Source organism: Triticum urartu, chromosome 7A (assembly GCF_056163025.1).
Source record: "Triticum urartu cultivar PI428250 chromosome 7A, HENAU_Tu73, whole genome shotgun sequence".
Taxonomy (NCBI): Eukaryota; Viridiplantae; Streptophyta; class Magnoliopsida; order Poales; family Poaceae; genus Triticum; species Triticum urartu.
Genome location: NC_141879.1, coordinates 36,443,585 through 36,463,303, shown reverse-complemented (window position 1 = coordinate 36,463,303; position 19,719 = coordinate 36,443,585). Strand labels below are relative to the sequence as shown.

The 19,719-nt window shown below is 44.4% G+C and overlaps 3 protein-coding genes across 8 annotated transcripts; 2 read left to right on the top strand and 1 right to left on the bottom strand.

Moving 5' to 3' along the window:
• Window positions 1–2,097: 2,097 nt before the first annotated feature.
• Window positions 2,098–10,005, top strand: LOC125521573 (putative transcriptional regulator SLK3). The gene is made up of 10 exons (XM_048686637.2): window positions 2,098–2,306; window positions 4,438–5,257; window positions 5,336–5,464; window positions 5,825–5,873; window positions 6,535–6,749; window positions 6,876–6,944; window positions 7,555–7,655; window positions 7,763–7,856; window positions 8,000–8,069; window positions 8,632–10,005. The coding sequence occupies exons 2-10, from the start codon at window positions 4,544–4,546 to the stop codon at window positions 9,774–9,776; spliced, it is 2,586 nt and encodes an 861-aa protein (XP_048542594.2). The 5' UTR covers window positions 2,098–2,306; window positions 4,438–4,543; the 3' UTR covers window positions 9,777–10,005.
• A 1,253-nt stretch (window positions 10,006–11,258) lies between these two features.
• LOC125519752 (uncharacterized) lies at window positions 11,259–14,912 on the top strand. Of its 6 annotated transcripts, none has more exons than XM_087533843.1 (5): window positions 11,259–11,715; window positions 12,757–12,875; window positions 12,987–13,108; window positions 13,211–13,439; window positions 14,439–14,912. In XM_087533843.1, the coding sequence occupies exons 1-5, from the start codon at window positions 11,631–11,633 to the stop codon at window positions 14,445–14,447; spliced, it is 564 nt and encodes a 187-aa protein (XP_087389969.1). In that variant the 5' UTR covers window positions 11,259–11,630; the 3' UTR covers window positions 14,448–14,912. The 6 variants fall into 6 exon arrangements, 3 of the variants coding, with proteins under 3 accessions (XP_087389969.1, XP_048540460.2, XP_048540458.2); XR_015610145.1 differs by having other exon boundaries at window positions 11,264–11,715; window positions 13,211–13,548; XR_015610144.1 differs by having other exon boundaries at window positions 11,264–11,715; window positions 13,211–13,554.
• A 97-nt stretch (window positions 14,913–15,009) lies between these two features.
• On the bottom strand, window positions 15,010–17,314 carry LOC125530640 (uncharacterized). The gene is made up of 8 exons (XM_048695027.2): window positions 17,166–17,314; window positions 16,697–16,859; window positions 16,395–16,602; window positions 16,238–16,302; window positions 16,066–16,140; window positions 15,771–15,901; window positions 15,511–15,622; window positions 15,010–15,398 (listed from the first exon to the last, which is right to left on the bottom strand). The coding sequence occupies exons 2-8, from the start codon at window positions 16,820–16,822 to the stop codon at window positions 15,357–15,359; spliced, it is 759 nt and encodes a 252-aa protein (XP_048550984.1). The 5' UTR covers window positions 16,823–16,859; window positions 17,166–17,314; the 3' UTR covers window positions 15,010–15,356.
• Window positions 17,315–19,719: the final 2,405 nt, after the last annotated feature.

Here is a 19,719-nt window from a genome sequence, read left to right as displayed (position 1 = left end):
TAAACATGTTCAATGCCCGCCGATGAACCAAGATATTATTTTCCTAACTCAGACAATGTTTCCTGCAAAAAAAAACTGAAACAATGTTTTGAAACTAGCAAAATGTCAAAGTATCCCTCCACCACGGATAAAGCACCATAAGAATATGAAAACAAAACAATCTTCAGATGGAGACACAACCGACAAATACTAGCTCCATCCCAAAATATTTTAGGACGGGGGTAGTGTTTAATACACCACGTATGCTCCAGAAAAAAGCGAGTTGTCCACATACCGAAGGCCGCCGAACCATCCACGAATGGAGTTGCTTAGCCTAGAGCAAGAATGAGTACCAACCCCCATCGAATGAGTACCAACCCCCATCGTCATGGGATATTCTTATAACGACCACCCCAGTACACCATTTAACCAAGGGAAGTACATAATTTGAGATTTTTTTTTTCATGAAATACCCTATATTTAACGAACTTGTTGGCACAATGTGGTATTTTCCAAGAAACGGTCCCCAAACTGACAAGAAAGGCACACCCATCAGGCTGGCGATGTATTCCATGGGCACTACATTCGTAAAATACACAACAACTAGTGATGGGGTGGATTATAAAAGGAAAGGAAAAAGAATATGTAATGCTTGGCCACCAAAGCCAAATCAACAAGTCGTCTTGATCCCCGCTCGGTCAGGACACAGATGCAAGAACGTGACGGCTAGGGCTAGGGTTAGGGTTAGGATCCCCGCTCAGTAATGTTTGGCCAATCAAGCCAAATCAATGAGTCATCCCGATCGGTCTCAACCGCTCCATCATGAGATCAATGCAAGATCCATGACGGCCAGTGCTAGGGTTAGGATGATGTGCTAGCGTTTCGAAGATGACTAAAGCGACGATGACAAGCAATGAAGTGAATGGGAATGTACCGGCCTTGACCAAAATGACCTCGGAGGCTCATATGTTGGCGACAAAAGCATTCGACCACGATGACAAAAGCATTACAACCCGCTCTCCGAGCCCATGAGTTTCTTGACTAACCATGCACAAATTCGTAGGCCTTTCCGTGAAGTTATCGGTGAAACATTTCGGTTCCGCGCAACAGATAAACATGTGCAATGCCCATCAATCAACCAAGACATTTTTTTTTGAGAAAAGCTAATGCATAGTTTTTGTTTGATAAGACCCTGCCATTGTGTATATGTTTTGTTTTGTTTTGTTTCTCGTTGTTGTTGTTGGTACCAAAACGCCTACCAGTCCTATGATCACGTCGCCTCCCTCCACAAACATGTGAGCCACAATAATCAGCCAAAGCGAACCCTACGATGGTCGGCCCAGCCTAGCCTAGCACACCATAATTATCACCTTATTAAGCACAAAATAATAATAATAATCGTACGATACTAGTCAAACTCAAACAGCCTTCCCCACCCCCCCAGCCGGCCCCACCCTCCTTCTCCCCCCTCGCAAAGCAACCGCCCCAGAAAGCAAGCGACCCGACCCCGCGTGCGCGTAGCGAATTCGCCCCTGGGCAAATGATGTGCAGCAGTCGGCCCGAGAAGGAAAAAGGGCGGAAAGCTACACGCACCCGCCTCCTTTCACCCGCGCTGACACGCGGGGCCGGGAAGCTTCCCGGCCCGCAGGTCAGTTGGCTGAGGCGGCGTGCACGTAGCCCTCCTCCCAGCTGAAAAGAAACCCCCCGTTTATTTCGCGCACCAGCTCGCGGCCAGCCGTAAAGCGACCCACGCCGCTGACGCGTGGGCCTGCGGGTTCTTTCTGGGCCCACGGCGCGCGACCCGCGCTCGCGCTCGTGGCTTTCCGCTCGGAGCACACGGTCCCGTCGCACCCACCCACCGTCCGCGCCGCTGACGGAGCGGCCCCACCTGGCCCGCGTGCCGCGCGGTGTGCGCCGGCCCGCGTGCGCGCAGCGCGGGCCGACCTCCCCGCTCCCGGTCGCGCGTCCCCACCACCCGGCCAATCGCGGGCGGCCACGTGGGAGTGGCCACCGTTGGATCCGGATCGGAGGGCTGGGATGGCGCGGGTGGGCCCCGCGCGACCCGTCAATGGCGGTCACCACGGCCCCGGCCCCGGTCGCACCCCCCGCGAATCTATTTAACCCGGCCGCCCTCGCCCGCCCGCCGGCGACGCCGCCGCCCGCACGCAGCCACCAGAAGCGGAGGAGAAGAAATAAGAACCCACAGTAGAATAAAAAGCAAACGCCAGAAAGAATAATATCCGGAGCACGAGGCCAACGAGGAGGGAGGAGGAGGAGGAAGAACAGCGACCGGCCACGACCGCACCGCCGGCGAGCTCGCTCCCGAGGTGAGGATTTCTCCGCACCGCACTCGGTTGGTGATATCTGCGCTGCTGGTAGTACTAGTAGATTGGTTCGACTCATGGCCCGGCCTCAATCCGCACGGCTGCTTCGAGGGGATTCGCGCCCGCGCGCGTTCTTGATGCGGCGGGGGCGAACAGGGGGGATTCTCCGCCGTGGAGACGGCCCAATGCGGCGGCGCCGGGAATTTGGGGCGGAAAAAAAATCCTCTTCTTGCGCTAGGAAAGGTGTAGAGCCCACCAAAAGCGAGAGCTGGAAAGAGCGTCGAATTTCTCCGAACCCACAAATTCTCTGGATCTTGAGAGGAATACTGCCTCTGATGTTGCTTGAGTTGTTGGGGAGCTCTCAAAGTTTTGCCTTCTCTTTCTCTACCTGTGTAGGTCGGCAGTAGCATCGGTTTGCCTGCAGCTTTTGTACTACGAGCTGGTGTGGAGTTAGTTAGGGGCGAGCTCTGTCATGGCACAATGCGGCGTGGAACCGATTTTGGGGAACCATCAGGGCGAAATAATCAATCACCTCTAAGAAAGCCGCGGCACAAGTTAACGCGCAGTATCCAATTTGTGTTGTTGCAGAAATTTGCTCACCCCCCTTCAATGAATCTTTGAATTCCCCTGTGACTGATGACCACCTTAAAATATAATTCATCTCCTTTTTGTATTTTTTTTGTCTTTTTCTTGGTGAGGTAGATCTTCTTATTCCCATTACTTTGACCTCCTCTCCAGCTTCTTAGGTTAGGCGGTCTATCTGCTGTGCCCTGTTTTTGTTAGGTTTTGAAGCAGTTTTTGTTTATCATCAGGGTTTCTTGTTTTAGTTGCAGTCCTCCATAGTCTGTAATTAAATATTCCAAACCAAGTGGCAGTTGATGATGCAAGGTTGTATTTTTTCTTCTAACTGAATTTTTTTTAGGGTATCTTCTAACTGAATTAGGTGGGTTTGTGTACCTGTGATTTTCTTTTACGTTACATTAGAGGGAGCCACGCCACTGACACGTGGGCCCACGGGTTCTCTCTTGTTCGGTCCGTGTCGCGCGAGCTCATGTAGCTTCCTCCCTTGGAGTTACCGACATCTGGGCCCCACCTGGCGCGGGGTGTGGCGATTTCGAGAAAGAAATTAACCAATTTATGGGAACCAACAGGGGAAAATAAATCAATCACCTCTAAGAAAGCTGCGGCAGAAGTTAACACTCGTATCCAAATTGTGTTATTGTGGAATATTTCACTGTAACCGATGACCACCTTAAAAAATGACAGCTTGTTTCTGCATTGAAGGATACAATTTGTCTCCTTTCTGTATTTTTATTCTTTTCCTTGGCGAGTTAAATCTTTTTATTCATTACATACATTGACCTTCTCTTCCAGTTTCTGAGGTTAGGCAGTCTATCTGCTGTGTCCTCTTTTAGTTAGGTTTTGAAGCAGTTTTTGTTTATCATCAGGGTTTCTTGTTTTAGTCACAGTCCTTCATAGTCTGTAGTTAAATATCCAAACAAAGTGGCAGGTGATCATGCAAGATTGTATTTTCTTCTAATTGAACTAGGTGTGTTTGTGTTCCTGTGATTTTCTCTTACCTTCTCTTTTTTACTGTTTGGTTTGTGATATCTTGCAAGCTCGCGTGAGACTGTACATCGCTCAACTTTTCTCACTACCAGCTCCCTTTGTCTTGTGCTTTCCTTTTGTCAGGGTGAATAGAAAGCAACTCTCTTTGCTGTTAGGAACTTGATCATGCGAGCGTGTAGTTGCAATTTGCATTGATTGTATTATGTGCTAGTTAGTAATTCAAATGAAATATCCTGTCTCAGTCAACTTCTCTTGCCCTGTTTCCTCTCTATTTGTGTTCTTTCTGGCTTCTTTTACGTTGGCGATATAACCTGTATTCTTTTTGGAAGTTAAGTCGATGTATTTCATCTCTTAGATTGGATTAACACTTGCCTTTTGATGATGGCTATTTTTATCATTGATGTCCTGAAACGGGTCCTCCTAATTTTGAGACTTAGAAGTTAGTAACTTTGAATTATGCATCCTGGCTGTTGGTTCATAAGCTCGTTGGCTGAGAAATTTTGTGGTGACTGTTTTCTTGATTTGCTTGCATTACTTCAAAATTACTGATAATTACACTTTGCAGTTTCCAGCGAAAGTATCCGAAGATCCTTGCTAGTTTCCAGGGACGTTCTAGCCCATTAAGCAAGATTCTTCAAGGTGATGGTTCAGTCTCAACCCTGCTGACCTCCATGTCCGGGGCCCCACGCTCCAACCTTGGACTTGTTCCCAGGGACATGAATGGTAGCCTTCCAGTTAGTACTACAAATTCCTCTGGGCCAAGCATTGGTGTTAGCTCTTTGGTGACCGATGGCAACTCATCACTTTCTGGAGGCGCCCAGTTTCAGCAAAGTACGAGCATGAATGCTGATTCATTCATGCGCCTTCCTGCCTCTCCGATGTCGTTTTCGTCCAACAACATTTCTGGCTCTTCAGTCATTGATGGCTCCATCATGCAGCAAAGTCCACCCCAAGAGCAGATGCAGAAGCGGAGAGCATCTAGTGTAACATCACAACCTGTGATTGATGCTGCCGCTGCATTTCATGCTCAAAAGAAGCCAAGAGTTGATATTCGGCAAGATGATATCTTGCAACAACAGTTGATTCAACAGCTGCTCCAAGGTCAGAGTTCTCTTCATTTCCAGGGCCAACACAACCCACAGCTTCAAGCCTTGATCCGGCAGCACAAACTGGCACAAATTCAGCAACAACAGCAGCATCAATTATCGCAACAATTTCCTCAGCATCAACATTCTCAAGTTGGCATACCTCGGCAGCCACAGTTGAGGCCGCCGCTAGCACAGCCTGGAATTCAGCTAGCTGGACCTGTTAGGACTCCTGTCGAGAGTGGGCTTTGTTCTCGAAGGTTAATGCAGTATTTGTATCACAAGCGTTACCGGCCAGATGTGAGTTTCTGCATTTTTATACATTTATTACAAAGTGCACAGCAATGGAAGTACAATTTACTCAAAATTGTCTTGTAGAATAATCCCATAACATACTGGAGGAAGCTCATTGATGAATATTTTGCACCACGATCAAGAGAGAGATGGTGTGTGTCATCATATGAAAAACCAGGAAATACCTCAGCTGCTATTCCACAGACATCCCCGGTTAGTAAAAATTTCATATCTGAAATTATGTTGAATTATGGCAGTTCTGCTAGGATTATTCAACACTGTTTATTATCAATTACCTTTGATGGCAGTGAGAAACACAATTTGTATGTGTAGCCTGTTGAGGAAATATTTGTTATTTTAGCCTGCACTAGTTATTTTAATTGGAAGTTTTAAAACCGTCCTGCAATGGCTATTTTAATTGTATATATCTATTTTGTGCAATAAACCCACTGACAGCTGATAGAGCTGATTCTTTGTCTGCTCTGCATGCATTGTCGATATCCAGGGTACTTATTCTTTTGATGTTGTATAAGATCTATGAAATTTCACACTCCTATTCTTTACTTGTTACAGGGTACATGGCGTTGTGATATTTGTAATACACATTCGGGGAAAGGATATGGTAAAATGTTATATCCTTTGTTGTTTGCACATTTCCCTTCAAGATTGCTCACCGAGTATGAATGCTGATTTGTTTGTGCTTATTCTGTTCTTCCTCTATTTGCCAAGCTCAATATTTCTGTACATGTCTTGTGCTTTACAGAAGACAATCAACAGTATTACTCCCTCCGTTCCAAATTACTCGTCGTGATTTTAGTTCAAATTTGAACTAAAACCACGACGAGTAATTTGGAACGGAGGGAGTACTTTCTAAGGAAGCATTAAGCATCAAGAGTGCAAATAAATGTAGCTTTACAGAATTCTAAGGAAGCCATTAAGCATCAAGAGTGCAAATAAAAGTATCTTGTGAATTTGTTAACTCTCTGGAGCAGTACTGAATACCTTATCATAATATTGTGTTACTGTCATGAATGAAGAATAGCCTCATAGTGTTGGCATTTTATTTCTTCCACAGCAAAGCCTTCTTTCTGTTATCATGCGCTTTGCCCCTCCTGTTTTTTAGATGAACACCTTGACTGTCTGTTTTTGGGACTCTTTCTGTTTTGCCTCTTCATTGTGCAATTCTCATAAATAAGATTTTAAGTTTTCCTCTCAATGTAATATCAATATGTATTATTTTTGAGCTCACCCAGTTTCCCCCCTTTCTCTTATCTACCATACAGAGGCTACCTCTGAAATACTTCCTAGACTCTGTCAAATTAGATTTGACCATGGTGTTAAGGATGAATATCTATTCCTTGACATGCCGAACGAGTTCCGGTTGCCCAACGGACTGCTGCTCCTGGAGCATACTAAAGTTGTTCAGAAGAGCATCTACGACCACCAACATGTCACACACGAGGGACAACTGAGAATAATATTCACTCCAGAACTAAAGGTATGTTCCTAGTTGTAGTAGCTAGCCCATACCAGAGTACCTTTTGGGTGTCCTTTCTTGAACATTTGTGGATTTGTGGATATCTCGAAATGTGAATCATTCTTATGTGCTGAATTGGATGTGCAGATTATGTCCTGGGAGTTTTGTTCACGGAAACATGACGAGTATGTCACTCGCAAGTTTCTAACAGAGCAGGTAAAGCTCTTAGACCAGTATGGGATTCCTGTTCCATCTCCTATTTGATTAACCTTTGGTTCAAAGGCAGCATATGGTTGAGCTGTCGCCTACACAGTGTGATTTGATGCCTGGCATCTTGTAGTTTTGTGTTCATGACGTAAATCCAATGGGTATTGCTGCTCCTGGGTGATTGGGGTGTGAAAAGACCAGATCCCTCCCATGGTTACTATGTTTATCACCCATTTGCTTATAACTGTCTACTCAACTAAGTTACAGATAGCTGCTGGCGGAAACACCAAAGACGATTAAATTATACTCCACCTTTAGAGTAGGCCATAATTCATTGAAATCCTCATGTTTGCCATAGCACCTTTCAAAATTACTTGCTACAAGTAGGGACATCTCTAAACCATCTCTGCCATCTTGTTTTGTGGTTCTAAATCACTATGATTATTTTACGGTTTTGCAATTTGAAAGCTTCCTGTCTTTTTCTTTGTAGGAAGTGGTAAAGCACAGGCATTCAACCAGTCCACATAATTATAAATCTTAATCTGTGGCTTTGTGTGATGTGCTTTAACTTTAGTACCCTTCTATATATTTCTGATGCACCTGCTTTTTGTTTTTTCAGGTTACACATATGCTGCGTGCTACCCAGAGTTATCAAGCTACTGTCACTAAAAATGGACCTGCTGGCCTATCAAACGATGAGGCACAAAAGGCTTGCAACGAGTTAGTAAAACCAAAGTCACACAAATATGTAGTTGATTCTCTCTAGAGTTGAATTTCTGATATTCTAATCACTACATGTAAATTCTTTTTTTGTATGAAATTTATAGGTTTGCATCAGCATCACGTCAACTAGCGAAAAATATTGATCACCACAGCCTAAATGAACATGGTCTTTCTAAAAGATATGTTCGCTGTTTGCAGGTAACTGGAGTTCCCTAAGTAGTATTTACCTTTCTATTTGTTCAATATTTTTTAGTCTTGATATTTTCCACATGGCGTGCATTATATGGTTTTATTCTGTAATGTGCATTATGGCATGTTGATTGCTTATGTCCTCTTGGCAGATATCAGAGGTGGTGAATCACATGAAGGATCTAATTGAGTTCAGCCACAAGAACAAGCTCGGCCCTATAGGTAGGAGCATGCACATACACCGATCGTCTTTAGTACCTACTAGGTGTTGTATTTAGTTTCCATAAAACAGTTTTGATTAGTGATTCTCATGAATATGGTAGAACTAAGCATATCATTTTGGTTTCTTCCAAAAAGTTAAGCCATAATGCATGATCTATTGTATTACCTCCATACCAAAATATAAACATTTTTGTAGGCTAGCCTACAAAAATGTTTATATTTTGGTACGGATTTAGTACTTCATATGAAACATCTACATGAATAGAAACTACGTTCAAACTCCAGCTGAGCCAAAAACTCAGCTAATATCATGCAAATTTGGTTGTAATGCAATGTCTGAACTAGTGAGAGATGCGGACTGTGAGCTTGAACATGTACAAATTGGTTGTGATGCAAACAGCGTGGAGCTAAACATCGTATGCCACCTTTAGGGCTTCATCATATTTGCTGCTGATAACAGCAAATCATAACAACTGAAATATTTGTGATGATAGTGACCCTGCTTTGCCCATTGATCCGTGAGATAGTTTAAATGTTTAATATTTTGCCTGTTCATCTGCAGAGGGCCTGAAGAACTATCCCAAGCAAACTGCTGGACCAAAGCTCACGGTGCAGAATTTGCATGACTCAAAGGCAGTCAAAACAGAAATGAGCCCCCATGTGAATAACGAGGTTCCAGGTGTTGGAGCAATTAGTAATAATCCGCAGAATCCTGCAGCACAAAGCAATTACCAACATATGCTGAGAAGCTCAAGTGCAAATCAGGGTTTGCTGCAGCAGGAGGCATCACAGAATGCTGCGGCAATGAACAGTTACCAGAATATGTTCAGAAGCTCAAGCGCAAATCAGGGTTTGCTCCAGCAGGAGGCATCTCAGAATGCTGCCGCGCTAAATAATTACCAGAATATGCTTAGAGGCTCGAGCCCAAATCAAAGTTTGCTTCAGCAGGAGGCATCGAGTATCTTCAAAGGTCCTACAGCAGTGCACAGTGGCATTCAGCTGGAAGCATCTAGATCGTTCCGTGCGTCTCAGCTTGGGCAATTCCAGCATCCCATGTCATTCCAGCAAGGTATGCCCCAGCACCAGCATAACAATTTCCAAGGCCTGGGTGCTAGTCCACAATTCCAGCAGCATGTGATCAATCAGCTGCTGCAAGAAGCCAAGAATACCAATAGCCGCGCTCTTGCTCATCAGCATCAGCAGCAGCAGCAGCAGCAACACCATCAACAGCAGCAGCACCAGCAACACCATCAGCAGCAGCAGCAGCAGCAGCAGCAACACCATCAACAGCAGCAGCAGCAGCAGCAGCAGCAACATCAACAGCAGCAGCAGCCTCAGCAGCAGTCTCCTAGCACTCCCAATGCAAATGGTGGTCTCGCATCCGGAGCCGCGGTCACCAACAGCGCTGCTAGCGCAGAGCAGGCACAGCACATGAATAACAGCACAGCAAAGGGCGCCGCTCCGATGGGTATGGCGGGGCCTAGTAATCTGATCAACAGCGGAGCTGGCCTGGTCCAGCGAAGCAGCAGTTTCAAGTCAGTGAGCAGCAACCCGGCCGCTTCTGGCGGCAATGCGGTGGCGACCCCAAAGGCGGAGTCTGTGCACGACATGGACGACCTGGAACATCTCATCTCCCATGAACTCGTGGAGAGCGGGTTGTTCATGGGGGAGCAGCCGGGAGACGGCGGCTTCTCGTGGAACATCTGACATCATTGTCAGCTAGAGTCTCGCTATTCTGAGAGCTGTGCTTGATGGTGATATCGCGGTAGATTATTAAAAGTTTTTCTTCTTTTTTCGAGCTCTTTTTCGCTGCCTGGAACAGTCTCTGGTGATCATAGATTGGTGAACCTTCAGTTATGTGAGAGTGAGTTGGTTTGGATAGCAGTGCAACCCAGTGTTATTAACTAGTATGGAATGACATGCTGTGGTTGTCATTTGTGCCAGTGTTATCTTCTTACCAGTGTTTGGCCTGCCATCTGTTCTTAAACCCATCATATATCCATGAGAGGTGTAGCAACTAGTATTGCAGAACTACACTACTACAGTAGTAGCAGGCATACTCATGACCATGGCATGAAAACCTTGATAATATTATAAGCTTGTGAAGCATCAGGACAACTTGTGCATGCCAAATATCACAGTGAGGACAGTATATTTTTTTCCAACTAAAAGCTGATGTGTTTCTTCTTCTGCCCATTCTCTTCTTTGAAAATGAAAGACTTTATTGCTTTTTTTTCTTCTTCTTTTGTGATTTGTGATATGGCATGCTAGGAGGATGCACAAAAGACTTCATATTTGCAGAAAGGACAGGTCTGTTTCACAAATGAAAAAAAAGCATGTGAAATAATCGTTTGTGAAGTTTACTGTGAATGAATTATAGTTATATATGATGTTATAGGTCGCTGTCAACATGAAAAATATATTATGTTTGAACCCTTATGATGCGATTTCCGTTATTACTTGACTGTAGTTGGTTATCCATTTCACAATCAGTTGTTTCTCCTTTATTTTGCAAGAAGGAGAAAAGCTCGCGTCTATGTCACAAAAATCATGTGTAACAGAAAATGTCAAAATCAAAAGCCACGAATTCACAAAATAGCACGTATCTACCCTGCACCGGCAGAAACACACACGCACATGCACACAAAACTATGGGTTTCTTGCAAAAAACGAGAAGAAGCAAAGTTACTAGGGAAATGCTAATGGTCTACCGGCTGATTGCGTGGAGGCCACTCGCGCAGCCGTTGGATCGCTTTGATCCATGCGTTGTCACGCACGCTAGCACACAGTCCGTTATTTCCCTTGTCTATCATGTGCCCTTTACCTTTTCTTGCAACAGCAGCGGTGTTGCAAATCATAGCGGCAAATGACCACTACAACTTAGACAAGCTATGCAACATCAGCTCTGTTGTAAAAAAAGAAAAACTGCAACCAAATCTCTGTTGGAAAACAATCTACGACAAGAACTCTGTTACAAAAAAAAATCCCACAACACAACCTATTTGCAAAAAAAATATTCTGCAACTTTACCTTTGTTATAAATGTTTCTGTAACAAAACCTTTGTTGCAAAGTAGTGGGAGACGTTGAGCCACTGAATTGTGCGACTCGCGAGGCAGCGGATCTTTTGAAAAAACCCGCCGGCCGACGCGTAGCGGCCCCCAAGTTATTATGAGAAAAGAGCAATATTTGTTTTATCCTTTGATTGAAGAAATACAGAGAGGTCACAGCTTGTTGGGCCTGAATTTACCCGGCCGTGTCCAGCAAGGCCCGCAATAGGCGCACATGGACATGGGCTCCCAGTAGCCAGGCCAGGAGATACAGATGCGAGCTGCCTCAAAAAGTAAAAAAAAAAGAAAAGAAAAAAAAAAGACGCGAGCTGCCTCGTCCTCTTCTTACCCGACCCCCAAATCTGACACAGCGCCGGCCACCCCGCCGGAATCCGGCTCCACCAGTCGGCCCCCTCCAAGCCGCGGTTCACTCGCCGATCCATTGCGGTGAAGCCGGCAGCTGGAGCGGGATACGGCAGCGGAGGTCGCCGGGGACAGGAGACGACGAGGGGGATGGAGGCCGCCGTACCGGATCCCCTCGGTGGCCACGCGCGACCTGCGGAGCGACGGGAGGCGCCGGCGTCGACCGTGCACTGTGGTAGGAGGATGCCGTGCTGCGGCTGGTACATGTTTAGTCCCATATCGCCAGTTTACCGGCGTTTCCGCCGTTTTGTGAAGCTCGACGTTGACGAGGCTATCACCAAGTAGAGCAGCAGTAGAGAGTAGAGAGTACGAGTAGTGTGTACGGTAGAGGTATATAGGAGGGGTTCAAAATTTTCTTTTTCAGGAAGCTATTTTTGTTTGACAGCCACAGCCTAGAACAGATAACAGAGCAACTACACATAGTAGTGTGTACGGTAGAGGTATAGGATAGGATATGTGCGTACGGGGGGCTAGTTGTGTTACAGGGGCCCAGGAGCATTTGTGGATTTCTGGATGTTACACATGAGGGCCGAATGATGATAATTTTATCTGCTGATCGCATATGCAGAATATCTCCTGGGAGGGGAGGTCTGTTCTTCACGACGACATGATAAGTATAGTATATCACTCACAAGTTTCTAACAGAACCAGGTAGGAGTTCTTAGGCTTCGGCCAGTGCGCGTGCGCGTGCATCCTGTTTCAATTCCTATCCAATTTGATTCCTGGCATTTTCTAGTTAGGTTGTGTGTATTGGAGTACATGACATAAATCTAGCGGGCATTGCTGATCCTGGGTAAATTGCGGTGTGAAATAACCGGTGCCCCCTCTCATGGTTATTTTGTTTGTCATCCATTTGCTGATCTATGCGTTGAACTAAAGTTACAGATAGCCGCAGAAGCTGCAGATTGAGTACACCAGAGCCAATTAAATTGTAGGCCATAATCCCTCATGTTTACCGTAACACCACCTCCGTCCCTTTAAAGTCCTTTGCCGATGAGTGGGCCCATCTCTCCACGATCTCCACCGTCTTTTTCTGTGGTATAGTGCCCTAGCCTTGTTCTGATGCAGTATCACTAGATTTTGCAACCTTCTGTCTGTCTTTTGTTGCCATGTATGTTACTTGGATACAGTTTCTAACAATGTAGCTTCTGTTTGAACAAAAAAAATAGCATTCCATATCATCACAGCTAATTGTTTTCCACCAATTTTGATTCAGGCAATGGTGAAGATGCTGCTGCTGCAGATGATGACTCCTGGTGTGATGCTTCAGATTCTACAGGACATGATTCCAGCTTACACAGAGAATGGACCCACAGGCAGGACCAGTTTCATAAGGTACGTGAATATTTTGACTTCAATTTGATACAGAGTTTGTGTGATGTCATGAATCATGAATTTGTGTGATGTCCAAAAAGTTTGAAAGTAAGGCTTTTGGTTTCTTTGTAGATGGGCTATAGGGATGGTATGACAGAAGGGCAGAAGGATGCTGCCCAAGAGGGGTTCAACCTTGGGCATAGGCAGTCTGCGGATGTTGGATACAAGTGGGGTCTTGTTCGGGGGATTACTAGGTAAATTGCATTTCTGGTTGCGTGAATAACAGTTTTCTCGTATAAAGTTCCTCTTGTGTCATTCTCATTTATTATATTTTCGTTTTGTTGTCCTTCAAGCAGTGCATTTGCTAGTCTTTCCGACAGTCTTAAAGAAAAGTGGCTGCTCGACGCCCAGCGTAGAGGAAAACTTGAAGATTTGCACAACTTCGTGCAAGAAATTTCAGCACAGGGTGCTCTGCAGTTGTTTCACGAGAGTACTCTTAAGAATAATCTTCGACCAGAGGAGAGCAAGCTCCAAACAATTACAAAGGACCTTCTCCTGTTGTTGCACGAATGCCCAGATGTTCATGTTAGTGAAGAGTTGAAACGAGTTCCATAAGCAAGGTCATACATGAAATTGCAGGCACCACTGATTTTGAAGTCTGATAGAATCACCCACACCTAGTCTTCTGAAGGATGTAACAGTAAATTCTGTGATACTAAGATTTTCTTTATGGTGTCACCCTTTCTTTGCTAGAATCATATCTTTCTTCCTGAGTTTTGCATCTTCTTGTTATTCCTTTACCATGCTCTGGTTTACTTGAGCATTCCTGAGTATTGGTATTATATTGATTTGATCCATTGTGATATTCTTGGGACAGTCTGGATACTTGTTACACTCAGTGCAGACATCACTAGATATTTTATTTTTGCTAATTAAGTTTTCAAACATTCTGGCATTTCGCAATACTGACAATTCGGTATCTACAGTTAAGAATGCAAATGCAGTAGTAGATATTTGATGAAACCTCTCATCTCATTTGTTTTTCATATAAAAAAAGGAGCAACTACCCATATTTTTTTTTCTGTTTGATTAACACTTGGTTCAAAGGCTGCACATGGTTCTTTTAGCTGTTTACTACATATACACAGTGTGCTTTGATTCCTGGCATTTTCTAGTTAAGTTGTGTATATTGCTGATCATTGGCAATTGGGGTGTGTAACAACCAATCCCCCTCTGGTTGTTATTTTGTTTATCATCCATTTGCTGATCTATGCACTGAAACTGAAGTTACAGATAGCTTCAGTCTTTAGAATGCAGAACACCAAAGCTGATTAAATTGTAGACCATAATTCATTGCAGTCCTCATGTTTACCATAGCACCTTCTTTCAAACTCACTTGCTGACAAGTGGGCCCATCTCTCCACGATCCCCACCGTCTTTTTTATTTCTGTGGTTCTAAAAATGTAGCTTTATTGTAGTTATGCCATAGCAACCCTGCTTTGTCCAGATGATCTGTTTATCCTTTGGTTAATATTTTGCCAAGTCAAACTTTAAATGTTTAATATTTTGCCTGTTCATCTGCAGAGGGCCTGAAGAACTATCCCAAGCAGACTGGATTTTCATGGAACATGTGACAGACTGTGTTATCGCCGACCTAAGTTTGACTCCAATGGCGGAGTCTGTACACGGCATGGACGATCTCGACCATCTCATCACCCATGAACTCTCAGAGAGCAGGCTGTTCATGCGTGGAACATGTGACAAACCACATTGGTGCCAACCTATGTTTGACTACTCCAAGAGTTATGATTGATTGGAAATTGCCATTAGATTACTACATGTTTTTCTTTTTCTTTCCTATATCTTGTTTCGCTGGAACATTCTAGTGATCATATATCGGTGAAACCTTCGGTTACCTTAGAGAGTGTGAGTTGGCTTTGATAGCAGTTCAACCCTGTAGTATTAACTTAACCTACAATGACATGCTGTGGTTTTTATTTGTGCTGCTGGAACAGTCGCTGATCTTAGACTGATGAAACATTCAGATACCTTTGTTATTATCATGTGTGACTTGAGTGGCCTGTCATCATAAGTAGTATCATATCCAAGAGAGGTGTAGCATCACAGCACCACAATAGCAGGTACAAACATGACAAGGACAGAAAAATATAAGTTTCTGAACCATCAGGACACTTGCACATGCCAAAAATTACAGTGGGGTAGACACCCTTTGGGACAGTAAACTAAAACTAAAAATCTATATTTTTTTCCTTTTCTTTCCTTTTGACAGTGAAATCCAACTAAATATCTGCTTTTGAACTTAAACTAAAAAAAATCTGTTTTTTGTGTGCCTTTTCCTTCCTTTTGACAGTGAAATCAAACTAAAATTCTGTTTTTTTTTTTATCTTTTCTTTCTTTTGTACTGAATGAGTAGGCGCAGCAAGCGAGCGCCGCGATGACGCGTCGCCGCCTTGTGAGCTTCGATTGGCTGCTGATGACATGCTAGGAGGGCCCAAACACTTCATACTTGCAAACTGGGCAGGTCTGTTTCACAAAACAGTTGAGCACATATCAGCAACTGCACTTTTGCACAAAGCCATGACTTTTTTCCAACCTTCGGCAAAAGGTGAAAAAAGAAGCAATTTTTAACACTCACCCTGTTGATCTTGAGCCAGTTGCTAATGCAACTTGCGTGGTAATTATGTTTGCAGGGCAGGGTTATGATGTTCTCCCGGTTTCTGAAAGCAGACAGGCACACAGTACAAGTGCTGCATCCATTGGTTGAAGAAACAGAGAGATTCATCAGTGACAAAGAGAGATTTACTGCCAAAAGATTAACTAATTTCCAGCAATACACTAGTGATTAATTATCATCAGTAAGGATTTCATATTTGATTGAGAAGGTTCTGGACTCACTCATCATGGTTTGTCTTCCTTGAGAAGAACCCTGATCCTGACCTGTACTTCCATGGCACCAAGTATGACAGGAGCTCATCAGATAAACCTCTGCTCTCATTTCCCACTGATTCCACCAGTTCCTGCCTTTCCTGGAATTTTTTTGCAGAAAAAAGGGTCTGGAATCAGCAAACAAATTTTCTGACGAAACAACCAACCGCGGCATGCTATTTATTGACAAAGAAATCTCGCGTTCCAAACGGGGCCTTTACGGGTAACAGAAAAAGAAACTGTGGGACATTCATTGAAGACAAACCTCATATGTCATGTTGTCTGGATCAACATCGTCGTTGGTGTCGTCGTTGTCATCATCATCATCCTGCCTAGCAGTCTGCAAACCGGTCTTGGAATTTTTAGTTTGATGCAAGCTGCAGATAACTAGCTTAACAAGCAAGCAACTACAAATATTGGTTCCTATAATAAATCACCTCCTCTTCGTCGCCGCGGTCATCGTCATCATCGGTGTCAGATGGGGAAGGCACACAGCTTATATCTGAATTTAAGCCACACAAGACACCAATATATCAGATGATGATCAGCAAACATCATGTGCCTTGGCTGAACTGAATCAAAAGCATCGCGTACCGTCTTGTTCGTCGTCGTTGGGAGGCGTGTCCACATCCAGATCTTCCATCTCCTGCAGCATCCTGGCGTATTTGAGGTCAGCTGCGATCTGTTCATCTGAAGTTCCTGAGGTTTCTGCTGCTGTGCCACGGCTGCTCTCCCCATGGCAGCAATGCATGCTCCAGGATGCACCAGGGGCCCCTGTGCCGAAGGATTGGTGCAGGCCCTCCTAAGAAAACAAATGAGAACTGTTACTTAAAAAAAAGGTTTCAGTTGACCACAGAATTTTTCTTGAAAAGTGCAGATGCTAATATGAAGCGTACCTGGTGTTGAAGAACATCACCGATCACATACTCGAGGAAGTCATCGTGGTTGGCATCGTCCCCGGCGGTGCTGCTGTAGTGCACGGTGATCCTCCGAAAGGCGCCAGGCGGCCCGACGGTGGCCATGGCCGCCGGCGTCAGGCAGCAACCACCGGTTAGTTACCTACAACAACCTCCAGTGTTAGTTGGGATCAAAGATAGTTTCTGATTAAGAAGCAGGTTCATTCCAACCTCCTTGATGGAGCATGACAATTCTGCTTCCAAAAAAGGAAAGAAAAAGAATTCTCTGTCTCTTTCTTTAGAACAAGCAAAAGAAGTAGCAGTAATAATTTCTGAGGAGGATCTTTCGTTCGGAAGACCGAAGGCGCAGAGCGGAAGCGAAGCGCAGAGCTCCGTTGCGATGAAGAGGAGAAAAGGGAGGAAGGGGGAAGAATCATGAACAGGAGGATTGGTTGGAAGAGATGCTTACTTTTTTCTCCGTTTCTTCAGAGCCTGATGATGATCTCCCTTTCCTGCTCTTCTCCTGTGTTCTCTTCTCTTCTCCCAGCTGAGCTCTCACCTTCTCAAGGTTGGATGGTTGGGTGCTTTGTTAATGAGGGGGTGGTTGGTTGGTTAGCTGCCTCCAAAGTGCTTACTTATATATACGCGGACCGCCCGCTCTGTTTTTTCTAGAAAAAAGAGCTGTGGAGGAGGCCCCGACGGTATATAAATTTATGAACAAATTATAAATATATGCAAAGGGAGAGGCGCGGGAAATGTACAAAATGTGTAGAGGGAGAAAGAGGCTAGGCCTAAAGATAATCCTCCTGTCTCTGTTCACTGCATACCCCAACTGAACTAACTGTTGAGGAGCTTTCATCTCAGATTTTATGATCTGCCTTTATTTTTTCTTCCTCCTTCCTTTCTTTTTACCTCTACATATGTTAACCACATTCTTTTTTATAAACATATGCACTAGGAATTCCTGGTATTTCCCATCAATGAAAAAACTAATTATAGATTAACACATGTATTAGGTCAGAAAGAGATCTGACTTAGGCCTGAAGATATCCTGTCCCTATCCTTCACAGGTGGCAAGCAAAAGGTTCACTGCATACTCCAACTGAACTAAATTATAGTGTTCAACTCAGGATTGTCTTGTTAACCAGTTGTTATGCATGATAATTGCGCTTAAGGTCATGCCGGTTCCAGTTGTGAACAGCTGCATGATCACAACTGGCTTATCCTGACCTCACTTCGATGACTTGGCACGGCTGCGTCATCAGGCGGGTCGTCGACGTCGCTGTTCGTTGCAGCACCGGCGTCGACTCCAAAGTCTCCTCTCCTGACTGTAATGATCATCATCCACCACATGCTGCTTAATTTTGAGGCTTTATTATTTGTTTAGTTTAGCGGTAGTTGTGGCTCCTGTTGTTGTTAACTAGACGCGTCACATGGGGCTGAATTCAGACAGAGATTTTATGCTCTTGGGATCATAATAAAAACCGCCTGTAGCTTCCTTGGAACTGCAAAATAATGGCAATAATGCAGACAACCCTCTGAATCTAGGAGCATGTTCATGGACCTGCATCTGACCACATATTTTTATCCTCTTATATGAGACAGTATAGAACAACACCGTAATATACGGTTCCTAATTACATGATTAGCTCCATCCAGGTCATGTGCAAACACACTTGGTTAAGAAGTTTGCTATGTTCAATGCTGATCTGCCACTGGGTGCTACAAGTGTATGGAGAATCTTGACAGGTTCAAACCAGAGACTGACATGATTATTAACACACATGATTAGGTAGCTATCCCTTTCGCGGCCCCTCCCTCGCCCAATCAGCACCGGTCTTATGTGGCTAAGAGCACCGACCACGCAACCAATTTCGACATCTCGTGTCAAAGAAATCTTTGTGGGACAGATTTTCTGAGTAGTGTTGATCTCAACTTCTCAAGTGTCGACACCGGAAGATTGGGTGCCAAGAAAAATGGCAAGGACTTGGGGCTCAGGGTCAACAGTTAAGTAATGGTGATGAGTGATGGAGGATGCCAATCTGATTCAGCTATGCTCCTAATACAAGTGGTGAGAGGCAAGATGTATGAGATCATAGCTACCTGCTGATGTGCATAGCCTAGTATTATATGGGCAGTGAGGATGTCAAGCTGATTAGGCTCCTTGTGTTCCTAGTTCAAGCTGAGAGAAAGCATGCAAGATCTGTGAGATCATGGGTAATGGCTGATGTATATACTACTATTATGTGGACACTGAGGATGTCAAGCTGATTCAGCTTCTTGTGTTCCTAATTCATGGTTTTTTTTAGTGGTTTTCCAAATTCAAGTTGAGAGAAGCAAGATCTATGAGATCATAGCTGATAGGTGATTTATGTGGCCTACTATTATAAATGTGGACAGTCAGATGTCATATTCTATCATAAAATCAGGGGCCTCCAAGTCTTCCCCTTATCTCCTTCTCCCTCAATTTTTCATCAACACAGTCTATCTGATCTGGATCTGGTTTCAAAATGGCAGGTAAGTAGACAGCATTATCCCAGTATATATAGAGGAAGAACAGAACTTCTGTTCCACCCCGCCAAAAAGAAAAAAAAGACAGAACTTCTATTAGTGGCACAAGCAAAAAATAAAAGCAAAAACTGACGTAGGGAGGTGCATTTGAAGTGAGTCGGATCCCGCGAGCGCGACGTATCGTATCGGGTGCCTTGCGATTCGCTGCCTCGGTTCCTACGTGATGTGAAAATGACCTGAATGTAATTTCTTCTTTCCGGTCACTTTTGCTTGTCTATCTGAATCCTCAGCATTGACCGGTGTGTGCTCTGGGTTCTGGACTGTGTCCTCTCCTGTCTATGCACAGTCAGTTCATTTTCAGTTGCTTATCGTGCCATCCTTGTTTTCAGGTGGCGAATTCGTCATTTCGAGGATGAAATGAAATGCACCTTTCTTGGGATGAACTTATCTTTGTTTGCGATCTTCCTGGTGGTCCAGATTCTACCAGCGGCTCCTCTTCTTCTTCTTTCTTC

Coding starts and splice junctions, on each gene's coding strand:
- LOC125521573 (XM_048686637.2), top strand. CDS start 4,544: ATGTCCGGGGCCCCACGCTCCAACCTTGGACTTGTTCCCAGGGACATG. Junction 5,258..5,335: donor ACAAGCGTTACCGGCCAGAT/GTGAGTTTCTGC, acceptor ATTGTCTTGTAG/AATAATCCCATAACATACTG. Junction 5,465..5,824: donor CTATTCCACAGACATCCCCG/GTTAGTAAAAAT, acceptor TACTTGTTACAG/GGTACATGGCGTTGTGATAT.
- LOC125519752 (XM_048684501.2), top strand. CDS start 11,631: ATGGAGGCCGCCGTACCGGATCCCCTCGGTGGCCACGCGCGACCTGCG. Junction 11,716..12,756: donor GGCGTCGACCGTGCACTGTG/GTAGGAGGATGC, acceptor ATTTTGATTCAG/GCAATGGTGAAGATGCTGCT. Junction 13,109..13,210: donor CTTGTTCGGGGGATTACTAG/GTAAATTGCATT, acceptor TCCTTCAAGCAG/TGCATTTGCTAGTCTTTCCG.
- LOC125530640 (XM_048695027.2), bottom strand. CDS start 16,822: ATGGCCACCGTCGGGCCGCCTGGCGCCTTTCGGAGGATCACCGTGCAC. Junction 16,303..16,394: donor CAACGACGACGAACAAGACG/GTACGCGATGCT, acceptor GCTTAAATTCAG/ATATAAGCTGTGTGCCTTCC. Junction 15,399..15,510: donor ACTGGCTCAAGATCAACAGG/GTGAGTGTTAAA, acceptor TTTGTGAAACAG/ACCTGCCCAGTTTGCAAGTA.